The sequence below is a fragment of the Aythya fuligula genome, chromosome 1 (genome assembly GCF_009819795.1).
Source record: "Aythya fuligula isolate bAytFul2 chromosome 1, bAytFul2.pri, whole genome shotgun sequence".
NCBI classification, from domain to species: Eukaryota; Metazoa; Chordata; class Aves; order Anseriformes; family Anatidae; genus Aythya; species Aythya fuligula.
Genome location: NC_045559.1, coordinates 121,861,588 through 121,885,652, shown reverse-complemented (window position 1 = coordinate 121,885,652; position 24,065 = coordinate 121,861,588). Strand labels below are relative to the sequence as shown.

Sequence of the window (24,065 nt, the reverse complement as noted above, 5' to 3'; positions counted from 1 at the left end):
ATGGAATTCTCTTGTAAGAAGTCATTCTTGAGATTGAAAACACATTTTAGGTTTTTCTAGGTCCACTGCCAATGTTCAGCTATTCTATCAGTCACAAGCAGCTTTTAGTATGTCAGTATTTTGTTGAAAAATGACAACACTTGGAGGAGAAATTGACCAATATTTTCTTTACAAAAAGTTTAACAGGCAAAAAAGCATTTTACAAAAGGTCCAGACGTCCTTTCCAGCCTCAAACATTCTGTGATTCTGTGATTCTATGATTCTATGATTCTGAGATTCCACAGACTACATTCTTAGAAATTCTCTTTGAAATAACCACATATTCCTGAGGTATTCTTATTAATATATGGATAATGCAACAAGTACATGAAAAAGTTATATATTTTTCAGCAACACTTTCTATTCTAAAAGACTTATGTGACCCTGCTTTTAATATCTCTACAAAATTTGTTTGTGAAACGTGTTTTTGGAAAACTGCATATGATGGCTTTCTAGCACAATTTACTATACAATCGAATTTGTTTGCTTTTCCTTGCACTACATTTTTTGTTCTCCGGTATATGTTTGGTTTGGGGTATGTATTAAAGTTAATTCTCCCCATTTCTCATCTTTTCCTTTAAAAAAGGCTGATGGGAGGCAGAAAAGAGGTGCATACATCAAGGGACATACATTCACTGTGATGCTTTTTGCCTTCACATTGCTTCTTAGCATGGTATCTTTTCCAGAAAGAAATGACCATGGCATGGCTCCAGGCTTCTTCCACAACACTTTTTTTTTTTTTTTTCCAATTTTGTGCTTACTGATTTCTGATAGCTCAAATCCAATAGTACTTGGAAGCTAGTTGTTTTCCCAGAACTCAAGGAATGGTATATCTGTTTGTGTACTGTATGCATGTTTCATACTTCAAGTATGTTTCTTTGCTTGTTTTTCTGTTTCTGTCATAAATGAAATATAATCCTTTCAAATTTATCAGAAGAAAGTAGTCTGGCTGAACAATACTTAATTTGTAGCATATTGATGAATGATTTTATATATTTATGAAGAATAAATATGTATTTGTGGAATTAGTTTTGGAACCCACAAGTATTTGGTAAATTTGGTTCTATCAAAATAACTATCAAAGTAATGATAGGGGAGAATCAAAACTGCTGCAATAATTTGAAGATTTGCATTTATACATGAAGCAGCCATTTCAGTAGAATGTGTGATGTTGTCATGGTTTCCTCCACTCTTCCTTACACAAAGTGAATTTGGGAGGGATTTGCTTCTCTTTCTCATTCTCTTTATCAGTGAGTATGCTTGAAAATTATGCATATTCCTAAGTACAGAAAGTACTTTCAAATTTCGGGAGTGTTGTTTTTTAGTCTTCTTTTGTTGTTGTTGTTGTTGTTGTTATTTATTTTATTTTGGTTTGGTTTCATTTTAATTTGTTTTTTACTTTCTTTTGAGCCTTCATTTTGCTGTTTTCTACATTTGCAGTTTGTGATTATTCCATTCAAAGATTAATCAAAGTTAGTGCACTACAGCCTATTAAGCTTGTCACCACTCTAGCTGAGGTACCCATTCTTTTTTATACTACCTCATATTGTGAGTTCCACAGTGATCAGCTCTAAATACTGTAATGAGGCTTGGAGTTTGTATTAGACTAAAAGGGAAAATGAGCAGCGAGGAGGGAAGCAGACGAACACCATAAACATGTTACTTCCAAAAAGTGATAGTTTTAATAATTATTTTTTTCTTTTTTAGTGTATTTTAAAAAATCCATTACTTACTTTTGGCACTGATCATCAGTAACACTTTCAATGTTACTTCCCAGGGTTATATGTTATGAACCAGTCATGAGAAGGACCTGTGACAGCTTTTGAAATTTTAGTGATTATCACTTATAATAGTAAAAATTGTACCAGTTTGAGCTGTATTGTAGTACAATGCAATATAGAAGAAAACTCTATGTGCCACCAAGATTTCTAAGTAAACTAAATTTCCGGTACAGGCAATTTCTGGATCTTCTGTGGGAGAAGTTACATGGAAGAAAACGTCGAATATTGTGACTACGGATAACTGAGATATAGTCAATTCTGAAAGGAAATAAATTATTCTTTATGCTTTTGACGCATATTATGACTCTTTGTACATGATGCCCGGTTTTCCTCAATACTCAGATGTTGTGTTCTCTATGAATATAAAACATTTATAAAATCATGCTTGCTATAATGTAGATGTATTTTTATTTAAAGTCTAAGAAATATGTAAAGGATATTTTTTTGACTTCTTTCTTTCTGGGTTTATCTGACTTTGTTTTGGAATTTAATACAGAAGCAGAAGATAGAGTCTATTGTTTATTTGTCTCAGAAAATCTTCTTCCCTGAACAAAGGCTTGCTGACCTGTCTGGGGAGGTGTTGAGTTTTTTGAGTTGATGTTTACTCCCTAAATTTTAATACTAACATAGAGGCTATTTGATTGCTGAGTATTTAAGATTATTGAATAGGGATGCTGGTCTTTATTGTCCAGTGTTCCTATACAGTGCACTGCATAACAAAGATGTGACTAATACTGCAGGATAATAACTTTTTGTTGTTGTTGTTTTCTTTCTCTGCCTAAAGGAGACTGATAATATAATAGCTGCTTTCCACAGCTGTTTGTGGACTGAAATTTTCTATTGTTATCAAAAACTGAACACAGAAGCCACAGGACTGAAATATTTTTAAGGAAATATCTTCCAATCAGAATAAGAATGAGGATTTTCTCATGATAAAAAGCTTTTCTTATTCCCTTTAAAATTTAATTTGACACCTGTAAAAGCTGAAATATATCTCATTCAATCTTTTTCTTTCTCTGTTTCCTAATAGGAATATTTCAATTTTCTTCATGTTGCTGCATTTCTAAATTTTTAAGTTCAAATTATTTTATTTTTGTTATTTCCTGGCTAAAGTGCCAACTATTTTCTTTATTTTTTTTTCATGTCTGTAACATAGCAGGTTAAGCACTTTGAACATGCAAAGTCAGGCACATAGACCAGAAGTAAAGAGTATTTGTAAGCAAAATGAATTGTTGCACACTCTACATTGCATATTCCTTTTCCACTGGGAAAGAGCCTAATTTCCTCTAAAATTGTGTTGTTTTTTTCTTTAGCACTTTTCAAGCAAGTCACTTTCTTTCTAGAAATTTAGATAACCTGTTCCTAGATTTACACTTCCTCTGGCCTAAGATATTTAATTATGAAGAGGAATCAACCAATATATTTGTTGTAAATTTGCAATGGTAGAGATTATGCAAATAAATAGTATTTCTTGCAAAAGAAACATATAGACTAATATGCTGATATTCTAGTAAGCATTAATTTCCTTACTTCATACAGTAAGCTTTTTCCAACCACTTCTGTTTCCCAAGAAACATAAAGGAAGGGTTCTTTAAAGAAAGTGTTAACTAAAGAGAGAGAAGTGTGCTTCCCACTTACAGAATCTGAAAAAGAAACAATCTAATGTGATCTTTATTGTCTGCTACCAGTATTGCTTTTAACAATGTTTGTAATTAAAAAAAGGAGTTTTTTCATCATTTTTAAATTATTTTGTGTAACAGGAGCATTATTTCCGGTAAGATGTTCTGGTTTTGGACCTTACTATAAACACACTTTATTAAATAAGTATATAAACATTTCTTCTTACAAGTAGGGTTTGGGGTTGTTGTTTCTGTTGTTGTTGTAGTTTGTTTGTTTTTTCACCAAGCATTAAATTATTGTTGTGTAGCCATCGGCTCTGGTAACATTTCTGCAGACCAAATGCTTATGATGTCTAATCTCTGTTTGCTGCCAAGTAACTCCATGCTATGTGCTAATATAACATCTGCCCTACTGGGTTTGTGTAGAAAGCTTTATTCAAAGTTTGGTATATCACCCAGGCAGTTACTGGCAGATATTGTTCTCCAGCATGTTCTCCATGTTCTTTTTATAAGGACTGTGTAACTTTTTTTTTTTTTTTCTTTAAATGTGGTATGGTAGACCTTAATTTCTGATAATCATGTTACAAAACAGAATTCTATGGAAACTAAAACTTGAGTACTTAAAATTCATACAGGCTTTGTATAAAAATAATGCAAATCTGAAATGCTCTGTGCCAGGATGTTAGCTGCCTATATGCACAGTCTAGAACCAGCCAGAACATCTGTATGTTAAACTGTAGAGCTGTGCACTACAATTTGTACAACACAGACCCCACTTCCATGATTATCCTCTCTGCATATCAACTACACAGGACACCCTGAAAATTGTCCAGATTTTCTGAACCTGACTATGAATGCAAATAGTTACTAAAAAGAAACCAGAGAGAGTTTGGTCTTTGTTATTGTGTTTCCTTACACTCACAAGAATGACAGACTCACAATTCTACTGAGACAGAACGCTGCCTCTGGTGATTGTCTGGTCCAACATCCTGCTCATAGCAAGTTCAGGTTCAGCAAGGGCAGTTTGGTCAGGGCTGTGTCCAGTCAGGATTTCAATATCTCCAAGAACAGAGACTCCATGACCTCTCTGAGTAACCTGTTCCTGTGTGACCACCCTCACAGTGAAGGTGTTTTGTTTGTTTGTTTGTTTGTTTGTTTGTTTTATGTTCAAGAGAAATTTCCTGTATTCTTAGTAAACTCCCTGTTTAAATTTAGTAAATTTCCTGTACATCCTGTGTGTACCCATTGACTCTTATCCTGTTACTCGGCACCACTAAGAGTCTGGATCTCTCATCTTTACTCCTTCTGTCAAGTATTATTATACATGGACAAGAACTCCCTGAGCCTTCTTGTCTCCACGCTGAACAGTCCAATCTCTTTCAGCCTATCCTTCATATGTCAGATGCTCCAATCCCTTAATTATCATTGTGGACCATCACTGAATTTGTCTCATTTTGTCTATGTCTCTCTTGTACTGGAGAGCCCAGCATAGGATCCAGCACTCCGGATGTGTTTCTTGGGGGCTGAGCAGAAGGGAAGAATCACCTCCCTACATCTGTTGGCAACACTCAGCTTAATGCAGCCCAAGATGTCATTGACATTCCTTGCTGCAAGGGCACAGTGCTAGCTCATGTCTGATTCATTCCCAGATCCTTCTCTTCCAGGCTGATTTCAACTGCTCAGCTCACAGCCTCTGCTGAGACCTAGCGTTGTTACTACCTAGGAGCAGAATTTTCATTTCCCCTTGTTGATAAGGTTCCTGTTAGCCCATTTCTGGCTAGCCTGTCACGGTCCCTCTGAACGTCAGCACACCCATCTGCTACTATGCTCATCAACAACTCCTCCCAGTTTTGTGTCATCTGAAAACTAGCTGAAGGTGCACTCCATCCCATCATCCAGGTTACTTCTTCACTAATGAAGAAGATAAACAGTAGTGGGCCCAGTATCCAAGGGCTACAACACCAGTTGTGCCACCAACTCAACTTTGTGCTCTTTATCACACTGCTCTGAGCTCAGCAGTTCAACCAGTTATCAGTCCACCTCACCGTCCACTTAGTCAAATTTTCATCATTTTGCCAGTGAAGATGTGAAAACAGTGCCTTGCTGAAGTCAAAATGAACAACATTCACTGCTCTCTTCTTATCCCCAGAGCTAGCCATCTCATCACTGAAGACTATCAGATTGATTAAGCAAAATTTCTCCTTTGTAAATCCATGCAGACTGTTGCCAATAATCTTCTTGTCCTTCATGCATTTGGAAATGGTTTCCAGGCTATTTTCTCTAGCATCTTCCTAGGGATCAATGTGAGGTCGGCCAGTTTGTGTTCCCCAGATCCTCCTTCTTGCCTTTCTCAAAGATGGTAGTGAAACTTGATTTCTTATAGTCTAAAATAGCCCAGCTTGAAGGCAAAAAGCCTGCCATAATAGAGCAGATCTAAAATGTCTGCCTAAGAGTACCAGAGTGTTAATTTGCACTCAGATCAAAGTTAAAAATAAATAAATAAAAATAAAATAAACTGATTGCAAAAGTAGAAAATAAATATTTTTTCTCGCTTAATTTTTGAGTCACAAGATATGATACTATGTTCAAAATTCTAGCAGAACAGAGGCAGATTCAGAAGATTTAAATCACTGAAATGACTTGAAAAGTAAATGAAAAAGGTATACAGATCCATGACAGAACTGGAACAGAGAGAATGAGAACAGGTTGCCTTTTAAATCATGTGATTTTGAAATAGAGAAACAGAATTAAAATGTTGAATACAAATCCTAAAGGAGGAAAGTCAATGCCATTAGTAAGAACTTTAATTGCAAGGCTTTTAAATGTCAGCTGGAAGGATGTCATCAATGTCATCAATGGAAGGATGGAAGTGGTCAGGGTGCATAAGGTCCTATTCCCTTTATAAGGCCTCCTCAGAGACTGAGAAATCATATTCTGAAATGTCAGTATTATCAGCAGAAAGATTTAATTATGGAAAAAGTCTAGAGTATCTAGAATTTGTATTCAAAGGTCATGGGCTACAGTATTTCCAAGAACTATCTGCCTGAACTTATTCTCTCTCTTTCTTTCTCTCTCTTTGTCTGAGAAAGTAGTAAAAGCACTTCAGGAGGAGATTCACACATATTAATATTCATTTTGTAAAACCAGTGTCCTACAATAAATATGGATTAAAGAAAATACACTCCAGTTAATTTAGGTTTGGCATCTAAATCTGAGAGAGATTATTATACAAAATAACTAATCATAAATGGAAAGTAATGTTAAATTTGAAGGTAAAAATTTAAAGATTGTGTAAGAATCAAGAAAAAGAAAAATCAATGAATAATAAAACTCCAAATTCAACTGAAAAGGGGGAAAGTCAGGCTGAACAAGATATTGTAGGTATCCCTGATTAATTGGACAATGCAATGATTATTAAAGTGAGATTTACTGGAAGTCATCCAGAAGGCATAGAAAAGTATTTTTTAAGAAAATAAGTGTTTGAGTTAGTTACAGAGAATATAATGGTATTATACTTTTTTATTTTTCTTCCACCTATACTTCAATTTAGAGACAAATGAAAAGAGAATAGACTAAAGGAAATTATGTAAGAAGGGGATGATATGCAGAGAAAATTTATTAATGTGTGTGGCAGGATGCTTGCTTGACATTACATCATAGAATCATAGTATCATTAAGGCTGGAAAAGACCTAAAAGATCTTCTGGTCCAACCATCTACTATCTACTACAATGTCACCCCCTAAACCATGTCCCTAAGTACCACAGCCAACCTTTCCTTAAATCCCTCCAGGGACAGTGTTTCCACCACCTCCCTGGGCAACCCATTCCAATGCTCTGTCTCCTCATTTCCATCATGAACCTCCCCTGGTGCAACTTGAGCTCATTCCCTCTAGTCCTATCACTAGTTATCTGAGAGAAAAGGTCGACCCCCAGCTCCCCACAACTTCTTTTCAGGTAGTTGTAGAGAGCAATAAGGTCTCCCCTGAGCCTCCTCTTCTCCAGACTACACAAACCCAGTTCCATCAGCTGTTCCCCATAGGACTTGTGTTCCAGGCCCTTCACCAGCTTTGTAGCTTTTCTCATTTGTTCATGCAAACCTCATGATTTATATAACTCTCTGTTTTGCTTCATTAATATATAATCTATTCAGATAGCCCAAATGTAAACTATACTGCATATGTTTCTGTTTGAGTCACAAGCCTTACACAAGATTTGTAGAGCTTCACAGCCTAACAATGGCATCTAAACACACAGATGAAAGAGCAAAAAATACTCTAATTGGTTCAAAATACCCCAAAGTATTTACAGTAAGGGTCATAGATCCCTCAGAAAATCATGAATATGGGCTGCCAGACTTAAAAAGTGATAGAAGACCATCTCCAAAAGATTTTAATTTGTCTTGGAATAGACGCAGTAGTTTAACTGAGGTCAGCTGGATTTATTTCATCCTGTTTTCACATGGTTGAAAAGACCATGTGAAAAGAAATCTCTGTGTAGATAAAACTGTAGAACAATCTAAATTCAAACCAGGAGCACAGTAATTGAATACTAAAACGTTAATTGCAGTGGTGTTCTTTGTCCTCAACTTATTTTGTCTTCCAGTCACCATTACAAGCGCAGAAAGAATAGTTAGAGGCTGAACAATATGCCACATCCCACTGACATGGTTAATAAGAGTGCCCTGTAGCATGTGATAAGCAAGAGGTGTGGGGCTCTTCCTCAAGGAATATAAATACTGTTATGCAAAATAATCCACTTAGGGCACTCTGGCATGAGCATGAACCAAAGGCCTCATGTTAGCCAGTAATATAAACATGACAAAACAAAATTCCTGCTGAGTGAAGTGCTGCTGAGCTTCACCAATAAGCTTAAATTTTGGAGAATCTCCTGGTTAAAATGCTCCTAGATATGTGGCTTTATTCTTCTGTTAAGAAGAGCATTTATTTTAATTAAACACACATAATATATCAAACGTTCATTTAAGACAACAACAGCAACAACTACCATGTTCAACATTTCTCATTTATTAGAGATTATCTGATATCTCTTAGGTGGAAGGGGAGGAACAAACTGAAGAGACCATGCAGACAGACCACTCTTCAGCATGACATCCTTTTCATAGAGCTACATAGAAAGTCTCATTTCAATAATCTTGCTTTAGGAATTACTGTTTCACAGAAAATAAATAAATAAATAAATAAATAATGTTGCAATGCTTAGAAACTTTACGGAAGATAGAAAAATAATTTAAGAAAGATAGAAAATAATTTAAATAATTTAAATAATTTAAAAAATAATTTAAGAAAGATAGAAAATAATTTATTTTGGACATTTTACATTTTTTACCCTTTTACCCATTTTATTTTATTTTATTTATTTATACTTTTTTTTTTTTTTTTTTTTGTATTTTGTGTATCTTTTGTGTATCTTTGCAGGGTGGGGTGAGAGGGTTGTCCATACAAGAACATTCTCTTAAGATCAAAGCCTTGCTTTCTTCCTTCCTCTCTGCTTTGTTAGAACAAAATATGAATTTTAAATCTTCCGCACAAAGAACTCTTCCATACTGTCAAGATATTAGGCTGATATTTCAGTCAGTGTTTTAACTACATATATTGTTTGGTTCTTTTGTATTTCAAGACATTAGTATCTGCAATGAGAGCATTTTGATTATGAGAACCTTTTCCTTGGAGATTGCTGGAAAATGCCACTGTGTGTTCAAGAAAATTACCAGATAAAAAGAGCAATATATACATCTTCTACAGTCATAGGGGTAGTGTAAATGTCACAACATATTCGATTAGATGTGAGTATGTAATAAAAAAACAACATCTAGATGCATCTGTTCTCCTCCAGTATTCAACCTGATGTTGATCACAGGGGACTCACAAGCTTAAAACATTATAAAGAGCTTCCTGGCAAACCTTTCAACTTCATGCTGTCTCATAAGTTTTCATTTTTCAATGTTTCTCCCTTTCCCAACATACCTCATTACAACTTTTTTTTTTTTTTTTTTTTCGTAACAATAGCATCTTTATTTGCATAACAATGTCATAGTAAAAAATATTAAATATTTATTATTTATTAACTTTATTACTTACCACCTTACATGCTACTACAGTTTAATACAGGAAGTGCTGGGCTTCCTGTGTAGTAATGTAAATTTACTGTACTGCATTACATAGTACTATACATTGATTACTGAAGAGGAGAGGAGAGGAGAGGAGAGGAGAGGAGAGGAGAGGAGAGGAGAGGAGAGGAGAGGAGAGGAGAGGAGAGGAGAGGAGAGGAGAGGAGAGGAGAGGAGAGGAGAGGAGAGGAGAGGAGAGGGGAAAGGGAAAGAAAAGAGAAGAAAAGAAAAGAAAAGAGAAGAGAAGAAAAGAAAAGAAAAGAAAAGAAAAGAAAAGAAAAGAAAAGAAAAGAAAAGAAAAGAAAAGAAAAGAAAAGAAAAGAAAAGAAAAGAAAAGAAAAGAAAAGAAAAGAAAAGAAAAGAAAAGAAAAGAAAAGAAAAGAAAAGAAAAGAAAGAAAGAAAAGAAAAAAGGAAAGAATATTACCTTATTTTGGAAAAACAAACAAACAAACAAACAAACAAAACAGTAGAACGAATTAGGTATGAGAAATAAAGACAATTTTCATTAATATGTCCTCATCAATAGGGTTGGTTGGTGATTTTATAGTATGTGGTAAAGAGAAGACAATGAGAAAGGCATAAACTGAAAAAAGAGGCAGAATTTTTGTCTCTAAATGCAAGATTTATGGAACATTTCAGCAGATAAAAGCTGATCTTCAACCAGTCATTGTGATAACTAAGTCACATTTAGGAGTCCGTTTGTGATCATATGCTTCATGCATATATCTTTATTATCCTTATATGGATCTACCCTCAGTTTGAACTGCTTGAATCAGGGTATAATGAGGCTTGTCCACACACAGTGAGGCAGATTTCAGAGTGGGACTGCTGTGAAATTCATGGTATATGTGATTTTAAATGATGTCTGTGTGAATGAAAACTAATCTGTTTTTAACTAAAAGATTATATTTACATTATTAGAAGCCTCAAACACGTATGAAGAATTTCCCTTTAATAAAAGATCTGGCCATATATTGATTTTTGAAAGACTGTTAACGTCCCTAGTGGTATATCTGAATAGGTAGGTCTGCTTTAAAAGAATTAAACAAACAAACAAACACACAAACACTTGCATGCATTATTTTTATTATTTTTGCATTGCATAAGTTTTGTTATGCTCACAATTACTCAAGAGATAATATCCAATCAAGAATATCCAATACTGGATAGTATTGAGATCTCCACGTGGACAGTGACTGTGTATAATATTGTTTCAAGACTGAAGGTTCAGGCTGAACATATTCATATTTAGTTTTATTGCAGTCTACCAGATGATCTTTGAGGTCTTTTCCAACCTTAATGATTCTATGATTCCATATGCTGCTGCTATAGGGGGAGTCTTATTCCCAGAGTTGTGGCCTCTGGCCTATGCCAAAATAACAAAATGAAGAGAGGAACAGAAAAGTAAATAGTAATGAGGCAAGTAAAGACGTGGCATATCTTTCTGAACTGTTGGATGAATTCAGACAAATAACGTGGACTTCAAGAAAATAACTCCATCTTTTTGGTTTCCTTTAATTTCAGAGTAGGAATATATACATATATATATATATATATATATGTATACTTGCATAATAATACATTATTTTTTCCCTATTTAATCCTGTACTGTATTTGTAATATATTCTAGGGCCATTCTAGTCATTCTCTCTAAAAGCAAACTGAGTTCATAAACAGAAGAGGTTTAATCTCTTTGCATTACTTCACGTCTCAAAATGGTCAGAAGGTTTTTCATTTTCAGAAAATAAATTTTACTTCAATGAAATAGCTGAACAAAACAGTTCTAAAATACAGAAAACTAAAAATGACAAAGCAAGGCAAGCATTTTTGGGAATTTATTTTCTTGCAGGAATTGTCCTGGCTTTCCAGCCAAGAAATTGCCTTTCTGAGTTGTAGACAACTCCACACAGTCCTGTCTGCCCCTAAGAAATGAAGACTGTTTGTTATCATCAGAATTTCCTAAGAAGAATCTGAATGCTTTGTAAAGCAGACATATACATAAATCTTTGGCTTGTGCATTTTTTTATTTATTATCAGGCTTGTAAGCTTTGAAACAACGTAATTTTTTGGTGTCCATATTAGTGACATTCTTATGTACATTCCAGATTCCTTTTCTTCATTGGCTACATGAATTTCTAAAAAGTGCCCAGTCTCTTCAAATAACTGAAATTTGAATAGAGCAAATGTATTATGTGACCGCAGACAGCTAAAGTTAAAGATGTAGCTTAGAAAGAGAAGTGTGGAAGGAGGCAATGTAAAAATATCATCTTCTGGCTAGTTTCCAGCTGTGTGACTGATTGCAGTGGCTCTCAGGTGCATTACCATAAGACAAATTTTCAATGCCTTTTAGAAGTACATCCATTCTGATAGACATAGAATGTGAATTTTGGTACTTTCTCTTTGTGCACGATCAATCTATCTGCAGCTGAACAATACCTCTAAAGTTAAATATTAGTTTTAATACAGTTTCAGAGTTGGTAACTCCACATATGATTTTATTTGTTTTTGTTTGTTTGCTTTAGTTTGGTTTGTTTTTAATGAAAAGAAAGTTTGACACATATTTGTTTGTAAACCATTCAGCAGTGATTGCTCAGAAATCAAAGAAGGGTTGTAAACTTGATTTATGATCCAATATTTCTTTTTCTTTGTGAGAAGCTGACCAAACATCCCTGCCCACTTTTTTTTATTATTCTTTTTTTCTTTTTTTTTTTTCTTTTTTTGAGAGAGTGACCCACCAGTTTTTGTTAACTTTACCTAGAAATTTATTGACTGTTAAGTGGGGGATGAGATAGAGGAAGAAAGAAGTAGGTGTGAGAGAGGAAGGGAAAGGAAAAGGGGAAAGATGGGAGGGGAAGAGAGATAATGTGAATCCATGCATCTGTAGAGAATAATGTCCAGGAATTAAATTTCTTTCCAAGGAATTTGACAATGCCTTGTGTAAGAACAAGCATAGGGATATGAACACTGTTCTCCCTGTGTGACAATCACGTAGATTGTAGTGGGAAGAGGACCATCTCTCTATTTTTTGAAAACATTCAAAAGAATTTTGTTTCTTTGCATGTAGTACAGAACAGGAAGTGCTTTGAAATCATGAATGTCTTTGTAGGATGTAGATACTACTGCCTTCCTACTACTATTCATTAAAAATAAAAGGACTACTTAACTTCCTAAGAGGCCAAGTATTGTTGTGAGTTTAGTATACATATTTTTTAATTTCTTGCCATTTAGTAAAAAATTAGGAAGAAAGGAATAAATTCTGGTTTTGTCGTCCAGTTTACCAGATATCTGTATCTGAATATACCCTTCTGAAAAATGTGTTCATGTTGAATAGCCTGTGGATTGACTCAGTTAAGAATACACATCCCGTGGTCTGAAGGATATGAAACAGCAAGTAAGAGACAACAGGTCTACTTCAGGGTTTCTAAACTATAGAAGGATTGCATAAACTCTGTGCTGCCAATAAATGTTGTTATCTGCAGACAGTGTAAACCTGAAAGTGAGAGGGGTGGCTGGAAAACTTCTCGCCTCTGAATTGGTCTACATGGATTAATTGCCCAGAAAGCATGCATATATTTGTAGTCTAATAAATAAATAAAAGCCAAGTGGTTAAAGCCTCTTTAGTAAGGAGGATGGTGGCTGCAAACTAAATGGCAACTTCCTTGTACTCTCCCTTAGTTGCCTGCTCCTTCTTCCACTGGACATAAACTCTCTTTTTCTCCTAAATACACAACGAATGTTCCCTGCTCAGCCATGCCAGTTTTCTTCCCTGACGGCTCATCTTATGGCATGCGGGAACAGCCTGCTCCAGTGCCTTTAAAAGACTGTGCCTTAAAAGACTTCCTTCTTGAGGCGAGTCTAGCCTTTCTGGACCCCTCTGCCCTTCAGGACTGACTCCCAAGGGACCCTCCCTACCAGTGTCCTGAACAATTCAAAGTTTACCCTCCAAAAGTCCAAGGTAGCAGTTTTACTGACCCCCCCCTCCTGACCTCACCAAGAATATGTACATACATATATATATTATATATATATATATATACACACATGGACAGGAAAAGTTGTGATTAATGGGGATGCACTGAAATGTGTGGGACCCAACCATAGATGGTATGTAATAATGGGTAGATGGTATGTAATAATGGGTGAATATTTTCCTGGTTTTGGCTGGGATAGAGTTAATTTTCCTCCTAGTAGCTGGTATGGTGCTTTGTTTTGGATTGAGAATAATGCTGATAACATATGGACATAAGCCAAGCACTTTTGAGCTTCTCATGCTGTCCTGCCAGTGAGGCTGGGGGTGCAGCATGAGCTGGGAGGAGACAGACCCAGGACAGCTGACCCAAATTGGCCAAAGGGACATTCCATACCATATGACATCATACTGAAGAATTATTTAATAACTTCATATTTTTCTTCAAGTATGACCCATCTACATGCTACTAGTATGGGATAACTTGTACTTATTCATTTAGAAATATGAAGCTCTTAGAGGCCTGAAGTACAAGACCACAAAAGTAATGTCTGTCTTTGCTTAAACTGGAAGAAATACTGTTTTCTAATCTACTCATTTGTTGTATTCAGATGAACTCAATCAGTTAATATATCTTTACTTACAATGAGAAAACTTTGTTTGCTTGAAGAGTCTCAAAACAGATTTAGAACAACAGTGACTCAGAAAACATTATCTGATGAATGGTAATTGAATTGAGAATGACGGAACTGCATAACTAAATTTAAATTCATAGTGGATGATTTTTTTTTAAATGGCAATCTGCTGATAAATTAAGGGCCTTTGTGGAGAAGTTAAGAATTGGGAATGACTAATTTTGCAGTTTAAGAAAAAAATATATCTCACTAATTTGAATACTTTTCCCTTCCACCCACTTTAGCCCCCAAGGAAAAGAAAAGAACAAAAAAAATAGAGAAAGCTAAAATGCATTCAAATCAGTGTAAAGAAAAGTAACAACCTAGGGATATTGCCTAAAAGTCTTTCACAGCTGCAGTCTCTCTGTAAAGTCTGTAATGCAGAATGATTTCCTCTAGAAAGTAGAAGCTGTTGCTGGAAAATGAACTGAAAGAAGGTCTTTGGACCAAATCCAGCTCTTTTCCCTTCCTTGAAGAGATATTTTGATTCAGCACTAGCACTGAACATCTAAACACAACATCTAAAAAAACATCAGTTGGGTGGGTTTATTCTCTGGTCAGATAAGGGAAAACCTCTTTAAATCCAAAAGAAAACATTGATAATGGATCCATTCTGTACTTGCTGCACTATTAGTATTAATACTGTAGATATTAAAGGGCACTGATAATTTAATCAAAGAGTAAAGCAAATGTAGCAAATAAAAAACAACTAAAGCTCTCCCTTAGTTCAGCTGACAGGAGATGAGCATGTTTAGTAGATTAAACCCACATACATGGATGTGTGTGTGTGTCAATAAGAAAGGAAGCAGTGATTTGACAAGTTTGAGGGAGAAAATATTGTACAGTTATACCAGACTGTCAAGAGTACTTTAAATCTCTGACAGCCCATAATCTATGTTAAAGACTGAAATATGAATTAATGTTGAAAAGCTAAATATCAAAATATTCCAGGGGGCAAAAGGTTGGAGATTTCCCATGAACACTTAGTAATCATTTTAAAGGAAAAAAAAAAAAAAAAAGGTTCTTTCAATACTTTTAATATATCATGCACTTGTCTGTCAGAGATCAGTAAAGTGCAGACTTCCTAACAGTAGTTAGTATTACAACAGTAGTGATAATCAATGTCACTTTTATGAATTAAGTATACAGATTATGAACCCAGTAGAATGGTTTGAACATGCCTCACCATGTCCCTATTAGCACCTTCAGAATGTTTTTGACCATGACAGAACTTTTATTCCATAATTTGCATAATTCTGCCATAAGTAGTTAAGAGTAGATTAAAAGTGGGGAAGGAAGAAATTTTATTAAAAGCCCTGACATTATTTTATTGCATCCATTCCCTGGATTGTGAAAATGGCCATCTTTTATGATCAGTCCACCTTCAGAATCTTCAGACAGTAAAGTATTTTTAAATAAAATTATAATTAGATGTTCAAAATTGTTTTACAGTTAGTTAGTTTATGTTATTTGTCTGTTAGTGACTATATTTGGCAGAAATGTATTTAAATACAAGCAAATATAAGCAAATACAAGCAACAAAGTACTGGATAACATTTAGGCAAACAAAACTGCAAGATGCTACTACAGGGTTTTTGTGAGAGTCTAGAGAGATGTCACACATGGAGACACAAATGTCTCCATTGCTTCAATATGTGAAAGATTCTAATTTTTGATACCATGTTTACTCTGTAAGTAAAAAACATTTACAGCTACTGAAGGCATGAACATTACTTAAACAACAACAAAAAGAAACCAAAGCATTTCTGAATATATATATATATATATCTTATACTACATAATAATTATCAGAAAACTATATATGTAAATTTCTTTCTTTTCTAGCGCCACTAACAGATAAACCACCAAAGCTTTTACACCCCTTGGAGAGTAAGCTAACAATTCAGGAGACCCAGTTAGGTAAGTAGCAAATGCATTTTTTTAATTGAAATTTTATGAAGGTATTTGATGTGTTAATGTACAATGATTATGTAATTGTGTGATGACATTAATACTTTTATTGAAAAGTCATTAAACATACTATACTGACATGCAGAGATGTATCATATACTGTCTACCAGGGTGTTGCTCACAAATAGTTAGTAGAAATTAGTACTGAATACTAAGAACTTGAATACTACTGATGTTGGTTTTTACCATTGCTGAAAGTCTACAGTTAAACACGTACCTGAGCTTCTCTTTCTAAAGTTTCCCTTTTCTGCATATGTAATTATATCCATGGTGTATTTCAGATTTGGTAGGATTTTGTGGTTTGAATTCTGCTTTCAAGACTTCTTTGCTTTGGCACTTATGGAATTGCAAATATATTCTCTAATTATAAATGTTCTGCTGGTCTAAAACCATTCAGCAAACAGTGAGAAGTTAACATAATGGAATTTGATTATTTTGAATGTAAAAATACTTATGTTTATGAATCGAGAGTAATTCATGCATGAAGCAACCATTTTTTCCACCCTGGTGGTGGGTATTTATTGTCACTTTGGTCTCCTAGTGCCGTACAAGTAATTAAGGTTCCAAAGCTAAGCAAATGAGTGACTACAGCTTGAAGGATATAACAGTCCATCTCCTTTGTGGACTGACACTGAGGGCAACTTGTAAGTAGTTTTCAGTAGGTTACACTGGAATTCTGATTAGGTGCCAGAACAGCAACTTGGTGGAACTTTCAGCACGTTAGCTACAGAAACAAAGGGAAACAAGTCTGTTGGTTGTCTACATCCCAGAAAGAAAGAAAACAAAACTCAAGACATTCTTCAGCACAACATCAGGAAAAAGCAGGTTTGCAAATGAGTCTTACAGACACTGACAGAGTATTTTATGGTGCTTGCCAGTCTAGCTAGTAGTGGCCATAGTATAACTCATCTTTCTTTTGCTCTTCATCAAAAAATTCAAGCTATTCAGGTAATACTCTGAGGTGCTGGTATACCTGTCTTCTGAAAAAAAATATATATATATATATACAGAAAATGGGAGATATGTTTCCTAATACAGCTAAATTCTGTTGTTTCTGAAGGCATCATTTCTGATATACCAACTCAGAAAACTTTTCCTGTTCAACAATCCGAGATGATTTTACTTTTCATTCACCTACAAGCTTAGGAAACAGAAAGCAAGTGACTGCACAATTTTTTTTATTTATTTATTTTTTCCCCTCTTCCTAACTACCTAACTAATGCTGCTTACAGAGGTATTTTTTTAATGAAAAAAGAAAAAAAAGTCAGATCTTTTGGGGGTTTTGCCAATGTCTTGCCTAATATACTGCATTGATGAGACTAATCCAATAACACTGTAATTATGAATGGCTGGCTAGAGACTTTTATCTGTGATTTTCTGAAAAAATAATACCTTTGATTTCTGTTACTTCTAGGAAATAGAATGAATTATTTGAGAAATTCTGGGTTATGGAAAAGACACTTTTCAGACAACTAAATAGGTTTTGATGAATGTGAAAGGGTTAACTTTAAAATATTACTTTCAGACAGATTAGCAAGACTGATCATAAACAAATATGAAAATATAATACTTAACTTTATAGCAAGACACTGCAATAATATATTAATTTTTTGCTTCAAAGTCTGTGAAAAAGTAAGTGAGAGCTGGAGGAAGTATAAAAAAGGGATAGTTTCCTGACATGAAAATTATTCCACTCTTAGATTTAATGACTTGATCCTGCTCAACAATGTTTGAAAGGGCTGTGTTTCACTTTCACTTTGGAAAGCTATCATTAACTTCTGTGGGCCAGTTCATAATCTGAAAAAAATAATAATGATAATAATGAAATACTTCAACATCAAAAGAATATCCAGGTACACTTAGCCAAACATTAGACGATTACCTCTGCCATTATCTTCCCACCCGTCTGAGGGTAATCACACCTTGCAGACTAACTTAGATACTCCCAGAAAACATTACTCCTCCAGAAAGTCTTTGGGCTGTTTTGTTTGACCTCTCTGTTTGGAAAACAAACATATTGGTGGAAAGAGTAGCACAGAAACGGGCCACTCTGTAGGAGGCAACTGCTTGGATTTCAAGATTATGTGATCAGGTCACCAGTTGGTTAGGTGCAGAGCTCGTGCAGAGCTGGTGCAGTCAGTACTCTCTCTCCCCGCATTTCTGTGCTTCTTACCTCACAGTTGTCCACCCTGAATGGAAACGAAGGCAAAGCCCAAGTGTCAGGGAATGCCCATGGGGGATGTATACATAACATACAGGAATGCCTGTCTTCTGTGGATACACATGATGTACTGAAACATCAACAGTGATGGCTCACCTCAAAATCTTACTGTGCTGGCAGGCCAAAAAATGGTGCTAACAGACTTTTGAGAAAACTCTCAGTAAGCCTAGTTTGTTTGCTTTTGAAGAAGCCTCCGAAGTTTTGTTCTTAAACCAAGATACCTTCAGGAAGTGTCAAAATCATGGTGGGAAGACTCCAGACCTATCTGATCTGTTTGTCTCCAGCACTGCTGGGTGACAGACATCTGACATTTATTGCTGAGATATATCAGTCCCTTCTATAAATCAGTAATTAAAATTAATGTAATGGGACCACAGAGCTGTTGCATTACTGTGTTGCATGGCTTTCATGAGACAGCATCAGACCAAAATGTGACTGCACAAGAAAAAAGGAATCTCTCTAAAAAGTATTTCATAGAGTGTTATAGAGCTTGGCTTGCTAAGACAAAAGGAAACAAACCAAAGTTGGAGAATCTGCACTGCTCAGTCCTATGAACCTAAAGGATCCCATAGTCTAAAGTAATTCAGTCATGGAAAAACTGTCCCGCTATTCATCTGATATTTGGGAGAGTATTAAACATGGCTACAGTGCAACGAGCAACCTTAGAGAGTTGCAGGAGTCATGAACCTCACTTGAAATGAGGTTCACACTGAATAATAACCAGAAAATCCCTGAGTAGGGATAGAAATTGAATGAGAAATTCATTTCTCAAAGGCTTTTCTTGAAACACAGCATGAGGCAGCCAAAGCATGAGGAAGAGAAATTCTTGATGAGGAAAGAAAGTTTTATTCCCAACTTATCCTGGTCTGCATTTAATGTTTCTTGTTTGCAACTTCACTTCCATTTTTGTGATCAATAACTTACTCCTGTTGCAAGGGTAAAAGTGCTGTTTTCTTTTTAAGCTTTTCTCCTGACAAAGGGTTCCTAGATAGCTGTGGTGACTTCAATATAAACTTCTTCTCTGGAAACAATGCCTCTTGATAAAATATTATGTCAAATATAAGCTTCAAAAGTAAGAAGCCTGCAAGAAGTTTAGAGCAATAAGGAGGTGTGTTTTCCGCTCAGCTCTGAGCTATTCTGTGAACTGGCAGCAGCATGAGCTGGGGAGCAAGGAAAAGCAGGTAATGAAGAGGAGGCAAGGGGATGTAGGGCACAGGTAATAAGGAACAACATGCATATGCAAAGAATGTCATCCTATGATTTTTTTCCTCTTACATTAAATACACTACCAAAATCAGCAAACAAAGCCCTATTAACATTTAAAAAAATAATAATAATATATGAAAATCCTAAACATCAGATAACTGTATCTTTTTAAAATTATAGATTCATGCAGATGTTGTATATTTGATAGAAATATATCTATGATATACATATTTATATAAAAATTCTCTTCTGCTTTTGTGTATTGGTAAATTTTGAGGTTTTTCAGTTTCACCTGGCTTTTCAGTCAACACTCTTTATCCCACCAGCACTGTAAAACATTCATTCTTCTTAAAGAAACAATAATCATCATACTTTTAGTCTGACTGTAGAAAATCCAATTCTATTATCAAGTCAGTCTATTTTTATGAACAAAAAGAAGAAAGGTGTGTTTCTACAACAGACCATAATGAATTAAAGAAACAACCAAACCAGACCAAAACAAACCAAAATCTCTAAAATGATTTTAAACACTTAAACATAAACTAGTTATCCAATGTTCTCCCATTTTGCAATGCATTTCATGATTATATACAAGCCTGTAATTTGAAATGCCAAAATTCACCTAGAAAAATAAAGCAATTGTTGAATTACTTTCAGTTAGGCTACTTTGTATGTGATCTGAATGAAATGAGTTTTATCAAATTTCATCCAACACTAAAATTATAAAATTTACGCTTGTGACCAAATATGAAATGAATCTAGTTTTCTTTCTTATTTGTTTCTGGGCATTGTTTCTGTAAAATTAAACTGACTGGTGTCTAAGGGCTTGTTTCTGTCTTCACCTCCTGAACATTTGATCATGAAAAAATGTCACTAAAACTGCTTTGACTTTGTTGCTTTTATTGATGGTGGGTTTTTGTTGGTGGTTTTGTTGGTGGCGTTGTTGGTGGTTTTTTGTTTGTTTTCCCTAAAATAAAAATAAGAACATAAGGAAGTTCTGGAAGGAGACAAGAATACTTCAGGTAGAGGAGAATACTACCACCATGTTTTCATAAAAATCTTCCACACAAATTGGCCTTGTTAATAATAAAAGAACTCCTAAGCCTTCCTAATCAGTAACTGTATAAATAAATTAACTAAAGTGATATGAAATAACTAGCAATATGTTTTTCCTTTCTGCATGATTATTAAAATGCTAAATATATATATATATATTTATCTGTACACAATTATTCTGTCATACTGACTCTATAACAGGAATAGAATCTTTTTCATAATGTTATAGGGAGTTACTCTAATTACACCAGTGTTCTTTATACTACGGTAATCTGGTTTTGAAGAAGAAAGCCCCAGTTCCTTCCAAGTGCTTCCACATAGCAGCAAACTCTGTTAACTGGAACATGCCAATGTGAAGGAAGTTCCTGCACAGTCACTGGCCCAGCACAAAGTGAAAGGAAATGGTGTCACCTCCTGTCACCCGTCCCATGCACAGAAAGGAGCCAGAGTGTGATTTTCATATCAACGCAGCTGCTGAGACTTTACACTGTGAAACAGATCTTGGTGGCCTTGTGCTCAGGTTCCCTCATTGCCACACAAGTACGTTTACATCAAGAGAGGCTGACATCTCCTTCATCCCATTCCTCTCTAAAATACCCACTTGTGTGAATTCTGCTGAAATACAGGAAGAAATGAGCTTAGGAATGGAGTTCCTAATGTTGGTAGGAAATGTCCAGCAATTTTTCAGATGCAGATGATATATGTTATATATTATATGCAGATGATATATGACATCTGATAAATGTTGTTACTGTTTGGTGAAAAGTAAAATTACTTTTTAATTGATATAATAAAATTTAATTTATATAATATTTACCCAATTCTTTGTTAATCTTAACCTATCATGACTACAGAGACCCTTTTTCATACGGTGTTTATAGGAATAGAAAAGGTGAATTGTCCCTAGCTTTAGGAGCCTCAAAAGACTTGTTGTCTTTGTTGCCTTTTCCTAAGTGTAAGCTTCACAAAATCAGACAATCAGAGAATTGTTTAAGTTTTAAAAAACCTTCAAGATCATCAAGTCCAACCATTCACCTAACACTACAAGACCACTGCTAAAACATGTCCCTAAGCAACGCATCCACATTCCCCTGTTCCAATGCTCAGCCACCCTTTCCATGAAGAAATTCTTCCTGATATCCAATCTAAACCTCCCCTAGCTCAAACTGAGGCCATTGCCTTGCATACTTTTCACACAAGAAAAGAGACCAATACACTCCTTGCTCCCATCTCCTTTCACATAGTTCTTCTCAGGTAGTTCTTTCAGGTAGTACTTCTCTTCTTCCAGTCTAATTCCAATTCTGTATCTTAAAACTTGAACAAGCTCCACTCTTTCTTGATTTAATCAGGAGGATTAAAAAATCATGAATAAGATAATAAGATCATAAATAAAATAATTAGAAATATGTATGTAAAATGTTTATTTTCTCTCATTCTTCATTTGTGTGTACATCTGAGTCTAAACATACGTGTATATCCAATCTCTCCCTACATATCTAACTTATATATACATACATTCATATAGATAAAACTTGACCATACATTTGTTCAAATTTTATCTCATTTTATTAATGTGTTGTCTGGGAAAACTTTATCTGAATTTATGAGGGAATAATCAGGCTTCATTTTTCATGTTAGTTTTAACCCACTGAAAAATGTCTGCTCTGGAGTGTACTCTATGCAGTACTTATCTGAGGTAGTTTCAGTGGTAAACTTCCAAATCTGATTTGATGCAATCAAAATGGTCTGTTCAGTCTCTCTACAACTATGTCCATTTTTTATGTGCAGATTAAATTTAAAAGAATTTTCTTTTCCCTACTTTGTGAAATTTTTCACATTTTATGTTAAAAAGAAAATACACAATTTATTTTTATAGCATGGAAGAAAAAAAATATATATATATATATATGAATTATCTGTGGGAGACGGCAAGATATAACTTAACAAAACCAAGATTATCATAAATACAGAATACCATATACCATGAAATACAATCTAGAAATAGAAATACACTATACATGATTGGCATCCTTTGAATATTGTAGTCCTAAAAAGACTATAATTGCATAAATTGCATAGCTTGTTCTGTGAATATTTTCACCAGATTTTTGGCTTGTAAGCTCTGTTTTCTGTTTGTAACTTACATACAGATACTTAATCTTATCTGTTGTTGAAACACAAGTGTTTCCTTGCATACGAAAAACAAACTAAAATGTAACAATGTCACTAAGCAGTAGTAGTAGTAAATATCAAAATTTAGAGGTGTAAATATCAAAATCAAAATTTGTTTTGTCCTAAGTACTTATGATTGATAACTTTTTTTTTTTTTTAATTAATTATCTACTCCATAATATTCTGATCTAGAGATCTCTTGTGAGCAACAATGATCTTCAGATTTTTTTCAGATTTTTTTTTCAGATCTTCAGACTGATCTTTTTAAGGATTTTCATGGACCATTGGTGGATCTATGAATGCTAGAAGTTTTGTTTGTTTGCTTGCTTTATTATTAATAAATAATAATAATAATAATAATAATAATAATAATATGTTATTATGTATTGTTGTTATTATTATTGTTATTGTTATTATTTCACAAGAATTAGCCTATTTAGCAGTTCCAGTCTTTCCAGCATTCTTGGTGATCAGTATATGTTCATGCAGTCCAAATTAAGATTGGTTTTACAAGAAGCGGCACTGAACATTCATTCATTTATTTATTTATTTATTTATTTATTTATTTTACATCTTATATGTACCGTGTTGTAGATTGTATTAAGTTTTAGTTCTGTACACAGGTGTGTTTCTGAAAAATCTATCAAAATTTGCATAGTTTCTTGATAGCAATTATTATCTGGGATTTGACATGGAAATAAACAATGGAGACTTATTCGAAGGAACACTGCCAGGGGCTTAAGCTCAGAGGCTTAAATGCTTGTGATAAATTCTTACAATTGAGTATTACAATTGTGTATCTCTCACAGAATACTCTAGATGAGAAGTAAAAGACAACATATTTTTTTTTCCACATTCTATCCTGTTTTTTTCATTTTATTGTTTTGCCTAAGGTAGAATTATGACAATAGATTAATTAAATAGTTTTTCTTCTTCCCACACAATAAAATAAAATATGTTCTGAAACAGAACGTTTATTCAGTCCTTAGTTTTCATGCTTAGTTTTCATGCTTAGTTTTCTGAACATATATATATATATATAAAAATATCTAAAAATAAATACAGGGGGTTGAACACTCATTTCACTGAACTCAGAAGTAGCTCTTGAGAACTATGGAGCTAGAAAGTTAAAAGAGAAAGCATCCAAGTTCAGTGAAAACCAAATTTAAATTTATACCTCTGAATCATGAGTCCTTTGTGGCATATCTACCTTGGACAACAATAAATGTC

At 34.5% G+C, this 24,065-nt stretch overlaps 1 protein-coding gene across 5 annotated transcripts in view; it reads left to right on the top strand.

The window, feature by feature from the left end:
- IL1RAPL1 (interleukin 1 receptor accessory protein like 1) overlaps positions 1-24,065 on the top strand; it is a 759,868-nt gene that overhangs the window by 560,659 nt on the left and 175,144 nt on the right. For 4 of the 5 annotated variants that reach the window (XM_032184130.1, XM_032184112.1, XM_032184122.1 and 1 more), the window contains one exon: positions 16,055-16,129. The exons of the other annotated variant lie outside the window; for it this stretch is intronic. In XM_032184130.1, the coding sequence (XP_032040021.1) occupies positions 16,055-16,129 (75 nt within the window). The remainder of the gene's footprint in view (positions 1-16,054; positions 16,130-24,065) is intronic. 5 annotated transcript variants of the gene reach the window in all.